At 45.1% G+C, this 17,588-nt stretch overlaps 1 protein-coding gene across 2 annotated transcripts in view; it reads right to left on the bottom strand.

The window, feature by feature from the left end:
* The window catches only part of PGM2L1 (phosphoglucomutase 2 like 1), a 37,196-nt gene extending 23,354 nt beyond the window's left edge, over positions 1-13,842 (bottom strand). For both annotated transcript variants that reach the window (XR_015744390.1, XM_026723401.2), the window contains exons 1-2: positions 13,097-13,842; positions 5,028-5,195 (exon numbers count right to left, since the gene is read on the bottom strand). Coding sequence is in view for 1 of the 2 variants with exons in the window: in XM_026723401.2 (XP_026579186.2) it covers positions 5,028-5,081 (54 nt within the window). In the remaining variant the exon portion in view is untranslated. The remainder of the gene's footprint in view (positions 1-5,027; positions 5,196-13,096) is intronic.
* Positions 13,843-17,588: the final 3,746 nt, after the last annotated feature.

Genomic DNA, 17,588 nt, shown 5'->3' with positions numbered 1-17,588 from the left:
TTCTCGGTCGGTCGCTTTCGCCAAGCGCCGATAAGGTGGAGATAACTGCTAAAGTAAACTTCACACTGAACAATATTTGCTGATCGGTAAATAATTTATCCTACGTATAACAGTTCATTATATTCCCCCACAATAAAGATTTCCAAAACAAACATGCCATTCCAGGCTAAAGACAGCGTACTAATTCAGATAATTCTGTTTAAGTTAAGTAGATCGATAGACCCGCGGCCTCTTTCTCCACGCAACCGCGAACTACAACAATGCCCAAAAAAACTTTCCATTTGTTATCTGGGCCACTGTCAGGTTCAAAACTAGTCGGTTAAAATCGCGACTTTGTTTTCTGGATAAGCAGAACTTTAGGGAGGGGGAATGGTAGGAAAGAGAGAGGGAGATAGGGAGGGAGGGATATGAAGAAAGGAAGTGAGACGAAGATCCATCGCACGGGCCAAATACTCTAACCTCCTAGAGTTTCATTAAACTGAGATATGACTGCAGGGTAGCATAAAATGCCCTGCGTGACAGAGAGAAGAAACCGGGCTACTCCAGATTAAAAGATTGAAGCACTCAGGTGTACATATTTCTCTATTTTGGGACCCTAAAGTGAGGCAGGTAAAGACTTCGCGTTCTAACTTGTAATTTTCCGAGGGAGAAATTTTTATCTATCTTCCTTCCACATACCTGACACCCCGATATTGTTCTTGGTTCGCCTTTTTTTGTGTTCTGCACAGGTGCAGCTCTATTAAATGCACCGATGCTTTTTTTTTCTTTAATTTCTCCCAAATGAATCCTGCCGTGGGGGCTCAAGTGATGGACCCCGGGTGGGTTCTCGGAATCAGCACAAATCCAGCGGAGGCTCAAAATGGCTGTTTGTGGGGGGGAAATGCTGATTTAGTGCCTGGTATTTCAGTCAGCACAAATCCCATCGCAGGATCTTTACCACATTTAGCTGAGTGCTCAATAAGTCTGCACTGCATGGTCCTTTTCTTAGGGCAAGCTACAACATGGATTAAACAACAAAAAAAACCTTAGTAAAAATGTATAAGTAAAATGTATAGGTGGGGACCAATTCTGGACATTGGTTCATTTCAAAAACTGCTGGATTCCATTCGCTTGTGAGAACAGTGTTTCTCCACACCTTGCCCAATTTAAGGCGTGTGTGTACTTCAACTCCCAGAATTCCTCAGCCAGCATGGTCGTCGCTAAGGCTTCTGGGAATTGAGGTCCACCCATCTTGAGGAGGCCAAGATTGAGAAATGCTACCCTAAAGGAATAAACAAGAGACTTCAAAATGAGCTGTGGAAGGCAACGTTGAATAAAATATGGGTCCCCCCGAGAAATTCCCACAACCCTGGCGGCCTGGCTAGCTGAGGAATTCTGGGAGTTGAAGTACACACCCTGGGAAGGCAGCAAGGCTGAGGAACGCCGGATGAGAAGGACCTGGGGTGTGGAAGTCAGAGGTTAATCCAAGTTTCCGCAGCTTTGCTTGGGCTGACTTGGACGTAAACCACACTACTCTATCTCTGCCCCCTGTGTAGAATCAATGGGGGTCATACAAGGTTGACATAGGGAATATGGGGTTGTGGGGGGCAGGTCGAGGACCAAAAGCAGCCCCTTCCCCATCTACAAGCCAGTGCCAGCCTGCCAAAGGCTACTACCGATGCAAATGCGGTTAGCACATTAAGAGCAACTACGGCTGTGTGCAATGCGCAACTTATCCAAGATATTTATCACTGGATGGATAAGGCAGCTGACTGATCTTCCTCAATTAAATATGCATACGTGGCTGGCAGTTAGGATAAGATCAAGAAAAAACACCTTCATTAACACACACACACACCCAAAAAATGCTCACTAAAATATCCTGGGGTGACTACTGAAAATTTACGGAGACATCAGCATTCTTCTAAATCTAAGTGTAAGCACTGGACCTTTTCCCTTCAATCAAAAGGAACGAACTTCTGAAGATCAGGTAGGAATCCTCGATTGAAAGGGATTTTATCTCAACCCCAGGCAAAGCAGAGTCTAAGATATCCCCAGGGATATAAGTCACCGGATAAAGGAAGTTAAAATCCCTCCCCTTGTTCAGATGTGGATTTTTAGTCAAAACAAAGAACCAACATGTTAATTTCTCCCTCCCCTTCTCTGGGAAGGGTGTCTTAGAAGAGTTCCCAGGAGTGTCTTCCGGAGCTGGAATTTTTATGGTTCCTTCTCATCTTGTTATGTCTTCAAGAGGCGACAAGTTTCTGGACATCTGGCTCCACTCCTCCAGTTGTATATCATATGCAAGTAATCCAGAATCAATATAGGGTTTAATATATTCAGGTTACATCAAAAAGGATTACTTGTACCGACACACACCCCCCCGCCTTCTTCTTCCATTGAAGAACGGCAGATACACGGATCTGACACTAAGTCCTTCCTCTCCCTCCCTCCCTGTATAAACAAGTTGTGTTTGTGTGTGTGTGTGTACACACACACACATATAACAAAACGTTAAAAAGTTATGATATTTAGCAAGTCACTTACCAACCACATCTAAATAACATTAAAGTAACCAAAATATCTTTACGACCTTCCCAAGGCATGTCACAACTTTTGAGCACTCCTAATGTTTGGAAATGGAAAGCTGAAAAATTTGGCAGGCCCCAAATGTATGCCTACGTGGAGGATTTGTCCATAACCAAATAACCGCCCCAATTCCACTAGATGAAAAGAATAGCAATTCTTCAAGAACTAGGGAAGCAAACATCCAGCAGCCCCGGAATGTAATCGACAAAACAAAAAGCAGCCCAGAGACTCCGCGGTGTCCGAACGTGAACTTCCTCCCAGAAAATGCCTCTTTTGATTTGATCAGCCAATCTCACAACTGCACATTCTTCCCAGCAAACCAAAACACACAGGCCGCACGTGCTGGGCAGCCTCTCGGAGCATGACCAGTTCAGAGTCAAGAAGGAGGAAGTTGGGAGCTTGGCATGAATTTCCAGAGCCAGCCAAGCTCTTTTGACCTGCCTTCTCACTTCGATTAATTCATGTTTACGTGATTGTGCAGCAATGCTTGCTCCAGGTTTTCAATCCTGCGCACGCAAGCGCCACCTCTTCGTATTTCAAATCCTCCTAACCAAGATGGTTAATAAGTCCACCCCTCACACACGGGCGCTTCAGAGAAGGGAGAAGGAAGGAAGGTCTCCATTTATACAGGTAGTCCTCGGCTTACAACCCCAATTGAGCCCGACATTTCCGTTCCCAAGTGAGGTATTTGTTAAGCGGGTTTTGCCCCACTTGACGACTTGTCTTGCCAGCTGTTAAGCGAATATCACCGCAGTTTTCAAGTTAGTAAGAAGGTTGGCGAGTGAATCCAGCTTCCCCATCGACTTGGTCAGAAAGTCACAAAAGGGAATCACGTGGCCTGAGAACACCGCGACCGTCGCAAGTATGAACCAGTCGCCAGGTATCTGAAATTTTGATCACGTGACCATGAGGATGTTGCGACGTCGTTAAGTGTGAAAAACAGGTCACTTTTTTCCAATGCCACTGTAACTTTGAATGGTCATTAAATGAACTGGGGTAAAGACTACCTTATACACACACACTATATACCACACTACATCACTGCCACAGCCTCCCTTGGAATGATAGGAAAAAAGAAATCAGATTAAAAAAAGGAACGTTTCCCTTCATTGGAAATGACAGCGCTTCAAGCAACGAGCATTTTGTTTCTCAATAGGGCCGCACGACAATCATTCGAGTTCATTTCTATAAATGCATTTCCTCAGGGTTTATTCCACCTAAATCTTTTTTTTAAAAAAAAACACACCACGTAATATTCTGGCAGGCGCAGGAAAAACAAATCCTCTTTTAATATTCAGGAAGCTCTGTGCCGCTTTATTGTTTTTATCCTGTAAGGGAGGTTAAGCCAAGTTCACCAGTAACCCCAAGCGTTTTTGGGTTTGGTGGTGGGGTTTTTTTTTTTGGAGAATTATTTAACAAGACCGGGCAAATCTGTTTCGCTGAACCCTTGGCGCCTAGTCAACAGGAAGAAGGGCTGTCGACTGTCTCCACAATGTCAACATCTCCAAAGCAAGGCCAGTTCTTGCTTCCTCCAAGTCCTGCCTCAGGTAACCTCCTCTTAGGGTAGGTCCTCGGTTCTTCTACGCTACTGAAAACCGGCCCGCAACCCCAATATTAAGCGGACGGCAACGGCGGAAATCCAGAAATGTCAGAAAATCAGCAGAATGCCGCTTCTCCGTCTCTCTCTCTCTCTCTCTCCCTTTTCCATTTTGCCCTTTTCTGCGGCATTTTTTCCAAATGGAAATTTGGCAACGAGAGGAGAAAACACAAACTTGCTCTGCCTTATTCTCTGTTTTTGAGCCTTTTTAGTTGAAGAGCAGGGCAGAAACGTTTTAGATCAACGTTCCTCGATCTTGGCAACTTGAAAATGTGTGGACTTCGACTTAAAATGGTTGAACTCCCTACATCTTCAATACATCTTCAATACATCTTAAATTTGAATTCTGGGACCTGAAGTACACAATTCTTGAAGCTGTATTCTGGGAGTTAAAGTCCACACATCTTACAAGTTGAATTCTGGGATCTGAAGTACACAGATCTTAAAATTGAATTCTGGGATTGGAAATCCACATAAAATCCAAGCTGAATTCCGAGAGTTGAAGTCTACCCTTTTCAAAGTTGCCAAGGCTGAGAGACACTGCTTTAGATCGGCGGTCTCACAACTTTTAAAACTTGTGGGTTCAACTTCCAGAATTTGCAATCCATCCTGACTGCTTGACAGATTCTGAAAATCCACAAATTTTAAAAGTTGCCACATTTGGAGACGTCTGCTTTACACGTACCAAGGATGTATCAGAGGCACGTGGAATATTAAACAATGATTTTTATTTTTTGCTTTCCCAGTTCAGGTTACGTCTTTCATGCATTACGGGGCACCAACAATGCACCTGATGTTGTACGTGGGGCAGAGGAGAGAGGGGGACAGAGCTTTTAGCCTTCCCAATGGCTCTGGAACTCACCTGGGTCGACTGGATCACAGTAAGGTCGTTGATGTAGCAGAAGCCAGCCCCCATGGCGGAACGGAGACCGGCGGTCCCAAAGGTCAGCCTGCGGCACAGACGGTCGCGTAGCTCCTTGTTCTTCCCATTTCTTAACAGAATTTCAATCTGCTCTTTAGTTTTAGGATTCTGCGAAGAAAACAATTAGCAGGATCAGACTTCGCACGTTAGGAAAATGGGGAGTCAAATCACGTGCTCCTGGTGGGCTAAGGACTTTGAAAAGGAAGTCATGCCAATCTAGTAGAGAAAGCCGTAGAAAAGGATATTCGAACTGCGGGGTCCCTGGTGCTCTCTGTGGTTGGTGGTTTTCTTGCAGACGTTTCATTACCCAACTAGATAACACCATCAGTGCTAGAAGGGGCTTGGAGGCAGGAGGCGGAGAAGACGAGGAGGAGGACAGTGGAGGGGATGGAGGAGGAAGAGGAGCTCATTTTAATGTTGTCAGCCACTCAGAGTTGCTTTATGATGAGATGGGCAGCAAGCACCTTTAATAAATAAGATCAACCATTCAATACAAACATTAAACCTAATTCAAATTTCAGAAGTCACTCTGTTTAGTCGATAAAGGCCTAGGACAAGCCACAGCCTGCTATAATTGGAGGAAAATTTTGTGGCTGATCCCACAAAGCCTCGTACACGCTATCGTTTGTTTTTGCCAAATTCTTTCTGTGAAGGATTAGCAAAGCTCCAAGTTCAGGCTTTCCTGTTTGTGCCGAACATAAAAAGATGGCTGGCTGATAGGTATAGATAGATCACGGGGGGAGCGCAATTTGTACCGCATAACAAACCCTGCGGCTTTCGAGTTAGGTGCGACTGCTTTAAGCACATGCATGCAAAATAAAATCCCCTATGGATCACAGGCTGCTCTCTGCAGCTCATGGCCTCCGTACAGGCACTTTTAAAAGGCCATGGAATCTAAAGTCCCCGGGGCCGAGTGAGAAACCTGACCTTTACCACAAAGAGGTCAGCCAGCCGCGGGATCCAGGACTGCCAGCCATTGGTCAGTTGGTGGAAACGGAAAAATATGCATTTCGAAGACGGAATGTTTTTATTTTATTTTATTAATTAATTAAATCTATTTGCTGCCCACGGCTTAGGGATCCAGACCTGGCTGACCTTCGAAACGACTCAATAAATGACATCAGTCTTAAATAAAAGAACATCCTCCCCCATTAAAAATCATGAAATCTGATGGAGCTGAACATGATTCGGAACATCGTTTGCACATGAATTAGATGAGGTAAACAGGCTGTGTCTCATTCATGTGCAAATGAGGTTCCGAATCGCTGTTCAGCTCCATCAAACTGAAGTAAAAATGAAGCGTTTCACGGGACAGGAACCTTACGCTGCCTTGAGCAGCGAAAGGAGGGGAGAATACGTTTTCCATTTTAATAGGAAAAGTCTCGTTGCGTTAAGAGGATATAAATCTGAGGTTTGTTCAGGCATGATCAAATCTAAGTAACTCAAGATTCACGTGTTTCTGTCCGGGATGGCAGGAAAGAGGAAAGAGTTCAACTGGATCACGGAGCAATATTTTCCAATACATGGATGAGTATTTCCAACAGAAAGAAATACTGTTCTATTCTTCAACTTTAACTTTCTTTGGCAAAAAAATAAACACTAGATTTAGGATTATGGATCCTTTGCACGCAGATTAATCTGTGCAAGGATCCATAATCCAACATTTTCTTTTTTTTTTTACAATACCAGTCAGCAATTACACAGTTTAAGTGTGCAAATCATGGAAAACACTGGCTATGGAGGCATGACATAACACCTTTCTCTCTCCTCTGAGAATTTAAGAGAAGGTAGACTGCACGTACCAATCCGACAGTGCTTTAAAAAGTAAGACAGGGTCAAAAGGAGATAGAACGGTACAAATAGCCCTTGACTTACAGCCATTCCTTTAGTGGCCATTCAAAGTTACGTCGTCGGAAAAAAGTGACTTGTGGCCATTTTTCATGCTTACAACCATGGCAGGATTCCCAGGGTCAGTGTCCCTTTTGTAACTTCCTGACAAGCGAAGTCACCGGGGAAGCCAAGATTCACTTAACAACAGTGTTACTAAAGGACAACTGAAGTGATATGTGGGTCAAATGAATATAACGGAGTCTGCCGAAAATGGTCTCCTGCTCAGGCAGGGGTTGGACTAGAAGACCTGCAAAAGGTTTTGAATCTTATCCTGTGTTTTATGATTCACTTAACAGCGATGGCAAACCAGACCATAAAATGGAGCAAAACTCGTATAACTGTCTCGCTTAGCGTGGAAATTTTGGGCTCAACCTGTAGTTTTCCACCAGCTGGGAAGTTTTCCGTAGAGGGCGCAGAATATAACATTTAACAGCCATTTAAGAGTCCACTGGAAAGAGCAATAGGAGGAGATCATCTTTAGGCTATCCTGATAAGATTCGGGAGTCTCCAAATCTCTTTATCTGTGGTGCAACATAATAATGACCTGTTTACCCAGCAAGGGAAAGTCCAGCTCCTGTGAAAAGAATGCCCCACTGGCGTTGATACGGACTTTTCTGCCCAAATATTAACCGCGTACTCAAAAAGAATTCAACCTCCTGGTAACTGAGCCTCCTTAAATATGACAAAGGATTAGCCAGCTTGAATTTCCTTATTGGAAGAATATTACAAAACCGCTTCGCCTGTGATTTACCTGCAATTAATGCTTTGCCTTCACTTGCTGTACAGCTTGTTCTCCCTTAATATATACAAAATGGGCCTCATTGCGAACTTCTCTAACAAATGCAGGTAAGATTGCAACACAGGTAGTCCACAACTTACAACCACAACTGAGACCAGAATTTCCATTTGCTAAGCAAGATGATTGTTCAGTGCATGGTTTTACAACCTTTTTTGGCCATGGATGTTAAATGGATCACTGCAGTTGTTAAGCGAATCATCCACCCATTGAGTAAATCTGTCCCCCCCCCTTGCTAGAAGCCACCTGAGCATCTTGCAGATGGGGACCACGTGACCCTGGGATGCTGCAGCCACTGTAAATACACGCCAGTTACCAAGAGCCCAAATTCTGATCACCTGACTATGGGGGTGCTAAGGGGGTCGTGAATGGAAACCTGCTCAAACAGGGAATGTAATGCTGGACCAAACTGTGCCCGTTGGTATGTTCCAGGCTGACGATATGCAGAACCTCTTCAAGTCAAGCTTCACCTAAAAAAATACCCTCTCCACATCATTTACCCACAATAACATTAGAAAGGGAGGCGGAAAAAAACAACATTTAGAAATCTGACAATGAGCAAAAAGACAGCAAAACAAGAATCACTTGCTTAGAACGATAAACGGGCTTTCTTCAAAACAAGGTCAAATTCCTGGCTGAGAGTATCCAAGGTCCAGTAAGAGCCAAGGTTATTTCTAGGGACATACCACCAATTTCCTGCACTAGCTAACCCTTTGCTCTTGGGAAAGAAGGAGAAGGAACTCTCATTTAACCCCAAACAACCTCAGATTACGATTTTAACTTTCAGATCTACTACAAGATACAGATTAGCATGGGGCAGTGAGGGGAGAGGCAGGTCCAACTGACTGGCTGGCCAATATGGCTCCAAAAACTCTGCAGAGGGGGGAAAAAATCCATATTTTTTTTTCACTTGTTGCAATCAGGATCACTCGGCCCAAAATGCATCGCGTCATGGATTTCCTAACCTTAGCAACTTTAAAGGGTGTAGATTTCAACTCTGGGGCTGGCTGGGGAGTTCTGAGAGTTGAAGTCCACACAGTTTAGTTGCTTCAGTTGAGCATCCCTGATATAAAAGGAAGAATCAGCACACACTTTGCATGACTCCGTGGTCATTTTACTGTAGCAGGCCACAGTGACGGATTCCCACAATGCACTAAGCCAGGAGTGTTTTACTTAGCATATTACACATGTCCGGTTGTGGTTCACTCAACTTCCTACTCCTTAGTTAAGTGGGAATCCGATTGAGGTTAGATAACTTCAGGCAGTCCTTGATTTACAACAGTTCGTTTAATGACCGTTTGAAGTTTACAACGGCACTGAAAAAAGGGACTTAGAACCATTTTCCACACTTATGACTGTTGCAGCGTCCCCCGTGGTCCTGTGACTTACGTTGGCAACCGGTTCATATTTAGGACGGGGTCGTGCAATCATCTTTTGTGACCTTCTGAGAAGAAATGGTCAGAATTCAGAAACTAACTTAACAACTGCAGCGATTCGCTTAGCAAATGTGGCAAGAAAAGTCATAAAATGGGGCGAAACCCACTTAACAACACTGGGGCTCCGTTCTGGTCATAAATCGAGGACTACCTGTTCTTATTTCGATTGAATCAGGATGGATTTCCTTCATGGCACCTAAGAGACCTCTCTTTTAAACTGGCCAAGCCAGGAGCCGAATCTGTGATTCGCTGCCCATTAAAAAGCCAGTTCTCGACTTCTGACGGCATCCCCCAAATCCGAGCAGTCGTTTTCACTTTCCCCTCTTATCTGTGCATCTGGTGCCATGTTATTAATCATTTCCTCCATCCCATTTTAGAGACAGCTGCAGCCTAAAATAGGCTTCCCAGCCCAAGGGGAGTTCTTGAAGCAAACAAATTGAAGAGAGCGCCACAATTTGAGAATAAGTCATTTGGACGGCTGCTCTCCCTTCGGGGTTCATAATCTCTGAAAGATCCAACACTGATATAGGATTCGTTAGAATATTAAGCAACCTGGCTGGGAAATTCTGGGAATCGAAGCCCGCAGATCTTGAAGTCGCCAAGATGAGATATACATTATTAAGCATCCTCTCTAACCGATGTTTTCTTATGCAAACCATCAGCACGCACAACTTAATAAGGATCGTAACAATGCAAGCCAATTCTATGACCTAGGAGACATTTTTTTTTCACATGAAGAAGCTACACGGTTTATGTAATTATTCTAGTTATTACAGAACTTTTTTTTTTTTTACAGGATTTTACAGGATTCCTACAGGTCTGATTTTCTAAGCATCCTAAAATGCAAAAGTCAGCAGCACTGAAGGCTATTTTTTTAATCCGTAACGTTCAATGCTCTCAATTTAAATGCCTCTAACGGGAGCTTTTAAGCACGTAGATAAACGCGCACACGCACACACACACAAATATGTGTAGATAGGCAATTGTGGTGAAATATGATGGCACTGACTAAAGGGAGACTAATGGACTGTCCATTGTCACATACCGGAATTTTATTTAATATTTGCTCCCTCGTTTTACTTTGTAATGCAGTCAGACTTACACAGAGCCATCGCTCTGCCAGTCACCCACAGATAACGCCCATTAATTTCCAAAATGCAGACTCCGACTTTTAGATAGCTCTCATCCCTGTGCATATTTTTCTCTCTATTTCACGCCAGTAGATTCCCAATAGGGTCATCAGTTTGGAAGGGGGGAACCTGAAAGTAGCCAAAAGACGACAAATGGATGCCAATTGGAAGTCATTTCCAGAAGAGGAAAAAAAAAAAGAAAGCATAAAAAAGGTTATGCATGGATAGCACTAGAAAGCTTGAATTCAAGACAGGTGTTTGCTACCCATTTCTAAAATGCCTTTTATTTTCCCCAAATGAGGAAACAATCGGTTTCGACATAGCCTAGAATAAGTTTAAATGTTGAATCTTGCGTTACCACTTTATAGTTTATTCTGTCCTTGTTTTTTTTAATGTACGTTCGCTTGTGATATATGCAAGGTTTTTTCTGACGGTACAAGGAATGATGTATTCTTTATATTGTACTGCAATAAAAGAGTAGATTGAGTTCAATTTTGCAAGGAAATGAACTTTCAGACAAAACACAAGCTGTGGTGTATGTGTGTGCGTGCCCTTTTTATACATATATTCTATCCTTCCTGTGAGATGTCATAAAACCTGTGAGCAGCTTAAGATAAGTCAGCTTAATCTCATGGTATTTCATAGACCCCCAAAGGCAGAATAGCATTTTTTTTTTGGGGGGGGGGGATACCAAGTTACCTCCTGAGTGAGATAGAAAGATAGATAGATAGATAGATAGATAGATAGATAGATAGATAGATAGATAGAGATAGACAGATATAGACAGACAGAGATAGATATAGACAGATAGAGATAGACAGAGATAGATAGAGATAGACAGACAGACAGACACATAGACAGAGATAGATAGATAGATAGATAGATAGATAGATAGAGATAGACAGATAGAGATAGACAGATAGAGACAGACAGATAGAGATAGACAGAGATAGATAGAGATAGACAGACAGACAGACACATAGACAGAGATAGATAGATAGATAGATAGATAGATAGATAGATAGATAGATAGATAGATAGATAGATAGGCAGGCAGGCAGGCAGATAGGCAGACACAGAGAGAGAGAGAGAGAGAGACAGACAGAGAGACGGACAGATAGACAGACAGACAGACAGACACATAGACAGATAGATAGATAGATAGATAGATAGATAGATAGATAGATAGATAGATAGATAGATGGGCGGGCGGGCGGACGGACGGACGGACGGACAGACAGACAGATAGATAGATAGATAGATATAGACAGACACATAGATAGATAGATAGATAGATAGATAGATAGATAGACAGACAGATAGATATAGACAGACAGATATAGAGATAGACAGACAGACACATAGACAGAGATAGATAGATAGATAGATAGATAGATAGATAGATAGATAGATAGAGATAGACAGACACATAGATAGATAGATAGATAGATAGATAGATAGATAGATAGATAGATAGATAGATAGATAGATAGATAGATGGGCGGGCGGACGGACAGACAGACAGACAGATAGATAGATAGATATAGACAGACACATAGATAGATAGATAGATAGATAGATAGACAGACAGATAGATATAGACAGACAGATATAGAGATAGACAGACAGACACATAGACAGAGATAGATAGATAGATAGATAGATAGATAGATAGAGATAGACAGACACATAGATAGATAGATAGATAGATAGATAGATAGATAGATAGATAGAGATAGACAGACAGATATAGATAGACAGACAGACACATAGACAGACATAGAGAGATAGAATAGACAGACAGACACATAGACAGACATAGAGAGATAGATAGATAGACAGTCACATAGGTAGGTAGGTAGGTAGGTAGACAGACAGACAGACAGATACAGAGACAGACACATAGACAGACAGACAGACACGTAGATAGATAGATACATGCACACACATACACACACACACACACACATTTTTTAATGTGGAGAATTGCAAAGCATCCATTGCCCCCTCAGGCGTTTTCCCTCACTGCCTATCCTTACCAAGATTAACCAAGGCTACAGTATCTCGCAAGTATTTCTCTCAACAATACCATTACAGGACCTGGCGTCGCAACCCCACATAAAGCCGGGTTTGGGGTTGCTCGGGAGAAAAGAGGAAAAGCATTTCCAAACACCCTCCCATCTCCCTCCCACCCGCAAGTCGCTCTTTTCTTTCTCCCCCCGCCCCTCTGACAAAAGCAAGCAGCCTTTGCATACGATGCCCCCCACCCCCGAGACACACACACACCCCCAATTCGTGGCGAAGGAAAGCCAGAGACACAACCCTGTACCCCACCCTCCACCCCCACCCCACCCCCACATTGGTTGCCAAGGGCAGCGACCGAAAAGGAAGAAAGCCCATTTGGGCACCAACAAGCCATTTGTGTAAAAAGACGACGACGACGACGACAACGACAACCTGCTTGTGGTCGTGGCTTGGTGGACAACATTCCTCCAACCTCCTTGGCAGTAAGCCGAGGCCCGTTTACCTGACCTTGCCGGGACCCCCTCCCCCAATCCCCCTTTTCTTCCCTCCCCTCCCCCAAAGGCCAATTCCCCCTTTGTCGATTTTTTTTGTTTCCTATTTTTGGCCAGCTTTTTTGGGGTGTCTCCCTCCCCCCACCCGCAGAGAGGGTGGGGGTGGCGGGGGCTTCCCTTCCCAGTGCCCACACACACACACACACACACACACACACACACACCACCCCTACACACCCACCTTGTCCCAGCTCAGCCACTGCCCCACCGCCCGGTCCAGCTGGGCGTCCCCGGTGCTGCAACCGATCGGCAGGTTGGAGTTGACATCTCCCACCACCACCACGTCCCGGGGTCGCCCATGGCTCTTGGCCCGAGGCTGGAAGACGGACGGGGTGGGGAGGCGAGCGGGTGGTCTCCAACGAGGGAGAGGGGAGGAGGGGGGATCAGGTGGTCGACCCGGCGGCGGAGGCGGAGGCGGCGGTGGGCGCTCCCCGTTCACACGTGCAACTGCGGGCAGCGACCTGCAGGCGGGGAGGAGGGGGAGGAGGGAGGGAGGGAGTCACGTGACCGCCTGCTCCTCCTGGTGATAGCCCCCCTCTCAGCTTGGCTGAGGGGGGAGCTTTCAGGAAGGGCGGGGGAGAGAGAGAGAGAGGGGAGAAAGCAGAGGGGCGGGGCTTGCCTAAAAGGGCGGGGGCGTGGCCTCCCTAAAATAAGTGGGGGCGGGAGGAGGAGCCTGTCAATCTCCTCTTTTCTCTGCCTCCTCTCAACCTGTTTTTTTCTGCTCTTTTCCTTTTCCTCACAAGGGATTGCTGTGGGGGGAAAGGGGAGGGAGAAAGAGGCAACATTGGGAAAGGGGAGATTTTTTTTCAAGAGAAGCGTCCTATAAATATTGGCGAGAGAGGGGCCAAGGGACCCTTCCTCATCCTTAAAATGGAACCTCCCGCTGCCACCAAAGACCACCACAGTCCGCCCGTCTGTCCGTCCCCCGCCACCGCTTTCGCGCGTGCGCGCAAGAAAAAAGAAAAACAAAACTCCTCGGCAACCGCCTTGTCTGTGGCAAAAAAAAAAAAAAAAAGGCAAAGGCGGCGGTTAGCGCGCATGCGCGGTGCGCGAGAAAGTTTTTTTTTTACCCGCCCCCAGTCCAGCGCGCGCCTAAAGGGTGGGTGAGTAGTATAAGGAGTTGGGGGGGACCGGTGGGCGGAGAAATTCAAGCCGCCGCCCACCCTGAAGGGCCCCGCCCACCCATGCCTTCGACTGCTCGAGCCGCGGGCGCCGCTGGGAAATGTAGTTGGGGGTTGCTTTTTCCCCAATACGCCTTTTTCTTTCTTTCTTTCTTTCTTTCTTTCTTTCTTTCTTTCTTTACTCCTTCCTTTCTTTTTCCCTCCATCCTTTGTTCCTCTTTTTTCCTCTTTCCTTCCTTCGTTCCTCTCCCTCTTTTTTCTTTGTTTTTCTTTTCTTTCTTTCTCTTTCTTTCTTTATTCCTTTATTACTTCTTTTCTTTCCTTTTTCTTTCTTTCCTTCCTTCGTTCTTCTCTCCCTCTTTTTTCTTTCTTTCTCTTTCTTTCTTTATTCCTTTATTCCTTCTTTTCTTTCCTTTTTCTTTATTTCCGTCCTTTGTTCCTCTCTCCCTCTTTCTTTCTTTCTTTCTTTCTTTCTTTCTTTCTTTCTTTCTTTCTTTCTTTTTATGCCTCATATCTCCCCTATCCAGTAACTGGACGACTTACAATTTCTCTGTTTCTTTTTCTTTCTTTCTTTTCTTTCTCTGCTTCTTTCTTTTCTGATGTTATTACTACTTATTAAAGGTCAATGCCAGCCATCTCCACTACGAGGTCAAGGTTGTTTTTGACTCCTAAGCACTGGACATATCAGACCTCGACAGACACATAGAAATCAACCTTATTTACGCACAATTCAAAAAAGAATTCATTTTTCTTTCATCCATTCCGGGCATCTTTGATTGAAAAGGCACGTCTGATGTCAAGGATGGGAATTGTAGATCAGGGCACCTGGAGGGGTGCCAGGTTAAAGCTCCCCTCTCTTCTTCAAGGCCTATCCGATGACTTGAGTGCGCTGGAAGAGCAGCTGGCAAATTCAATTGGCACCAATTTCCCCGACTTATTTTCCAGGCTGGTCTTTGTCTGATCATTGCTTATTTAACAGGGCCGGCAGTGTTTCACCTGCCCACTCAGGTAACACACCACCAGCCTTCTTGCGGTTGTTCTGTCTTTCCGGCAGCTGCCTCTTTGTCCTGTTTTTCCAGCGTCATTTTAAACCAAAATTGTGATTGAACGACATCCGGATCTCCTTGCAACCAGAATACAGGATAGAATAACAGAATAACAGAGTTAGGAGGGGCCTTGGAGGTCATCTAGTCCAGGGGTCACCAACCTTTTGGACCTCGGGGACCACCAAACTCATCCTTTTAAATCCCGCGGACCAGAGACCCTGGGAAAATCCCCCCAAAGTCTTCAGGAAAATCCCCCACCCCGTTTTCCTACCGATCAATCGTTCTTTATTTGGGATCGCAGGATACCATCTCCAGCTCCGTTCTCAGGGGAGAGAGAGAGACTTTTGGCTTCATGCAAGGAAAGCAGCAGAAGCAGCAGAGTCTTTCTTTTCTCCCCAAACTCTCCAGAAGAAATGAGTCTTTGCCAGCGCAGCCTCTGGAGCAGGAGGCCTTGCAGGGTCCCAAAGACTCATTTCTGGTGGAGTTTGGGGGTGAGAAAGAAGACTTCTGCTGCTTTCCTTGAGTGCAGCCAAAAGCAGAAGAAGAAAGAAGCGGAAAGAAGCAGCTCGGTGGCCAGGCCAGGCGCGTGGGGCTTATGGGACAAGTCCCCACCCTCCTTTTCCCCCATCCCCTCAATACCTCGTGTTGCTCGCAATGCAAGCAACACAAGCCTCGTGTTCCTGCGGGGCCTGTAGTTGGCGCAGCCTTGCGTTCCCCATGAAACCTGGATTAATTGCTTTGGGAGGAACATTTCTCTGCAGACCACCAAAATTTTCTCTTCCCTGGTCCACTGGTTCTAGTCCAACCTCAAGCAAGAAACCCTACGCCATTTCAAACCAATGCTTGTCCGATCTCTTCTTTAAAACTCCAGTTCTGGAGCACCCACAACTTCTGAAAACAAATTCTTCCATTGATTAACTATGTTCTCATCTTGAGGAAATTCCTCCTTAATTCCAGGTCGCTTCTCTCCTTGATCAGTTTCCATCCATCGCTCCTTGTCCTGCCTTCAGGGGCTTTGGAGAAGAGCTTGACCCACCTTCAAATATTGGCAGACTGCTATCATGTCACCCCTAGTCCTTTTTTTTTTTCATAGAATAACAGAGATGGAAGGGGCTGTGAAGGTCTTCTAGTCCAACTCTCTGTTCAAGCAGAAAAACTTATACCATTTCAGTTGTCCAGTCTCTTCTTAAAAACCTCCAGCGACTGGACAGCTTTTAAAAATATATATTATCGTTAAAGAACATTTTTTAAAAAACATTAAATAAAACATTTTAAAAGAATAAAACTACTGAATGCTATGTCTTGTTTGTCTTTCTTTCTTTCTTTCTTTTCATTGTTGTAAGCAAGCAGTAAAAGGAATAAGTAAATCTGATTGAATTGCCGCAGGAAAAAAAAAATCCTTTCCTTTTTCATATCTTGAGGCTGTGTTGAAACTCATAAATCTTTTTTTTTTTTTTAATTGAAAAAGAAAATGAAATGAGCAAGACTGATGTCAGCTACCCCTCCCGGCTTAATCCTGGGAATTATCCTTATCGTTAAATCAGAACTCGAGGTTAAACTCCGGTTGGCCACCTGTGAAGGCCACGTTGGGGATCCAACCTGGAGAGGCCTTGATCCCCCACACTCCTTGGCCCTTCCTTTATTACCTGTGTGCTCACCTAGCAACTCCGCCCTGTGGTTTCCAGGGTGACCCACACCTGCCTTCAAAATCTGGTGGGATCAAAAGCACGTGAGCCAGTTGGCTGGACTCAGCTGATGAAGAGCAGATTTTTCTCCTAGCCGAAAAGTAAGCGTTGGCCTCCTGACTTCTGTCCGTATTTAGACTATCTTGGTCTTCATTTGAAGAGGCAGACCTGGCTTGACGAATTTCGGGTTTATTCGAAAGGAAGCAGTGGTGGGATTCAAACTTTTTTTTAACTACCGGTTCTGTGGGTGTGGCTTGTTGGGCGGGGCAGGGGAAGGTTACTGCAAAATCCCCCTTCCCTCCCCACTCGACTAACCTGCTTTCCAGCCCCGTTCTCCTTTTTTCAGGGCAACCAAAGAAGACCCAGCCAATCAGCTGTGGGCGTGGCTTGGTGGGCATGGTGTGCTGTGGGCATGGCATGATGGGCGTGGCAGGGGAAGGTTACTGCAAAATCCCCGTTCCCTCCCCACCCCACTGACCTGCTTTCCAGCTCCGTTCTCCTGGGCAGGGCAACCGAAGGAGACCCAGCCGATCAGCTGGGACTCGATGGGAGGCAGAGAAGAGATGGGGTTGGCCGGTTCTCTGAACTACTCCAAATTTCCGCTACCGGTTCTCCAGAACCGGCTGAATACCACCTCTGAAAGGAAGGGATGGGATTTGGAGTCCGGTGCAGAACTCAGTTGTGTTAACAGGGTATGGAATCAACATCACACAAAGAGCCGTAGTGATGGTGCAGTGGTTAGAATGCAGTACTGCAGGCTACTTCTGCTGACTGCCAGAAATTTGGCAGTTCGAACCTCACCACCTCAAGGTTTGACTTGG

Source organism: Pseudonaja textilis, chromosome 7 (assembly GCF_049901715.1).
Source record: "Pseudonaja textilis isolate UNSWEBS1 chromosome 7, rPseTex1.2, whole genome shotgun sequence".
In the NCBI taxonomy this organism is placed as follows: Eukaryota; Metazoa; Chordata; class Lepidosauria; order Squamata; family Elapidae; genus Pseudonaja; species Pseudonaja textilis.
The sequence above is the reverse complement of the archived record's forward strand: the minus strand, read 5'-3'. Positions and strand labels throughout refer to the sequence as shown.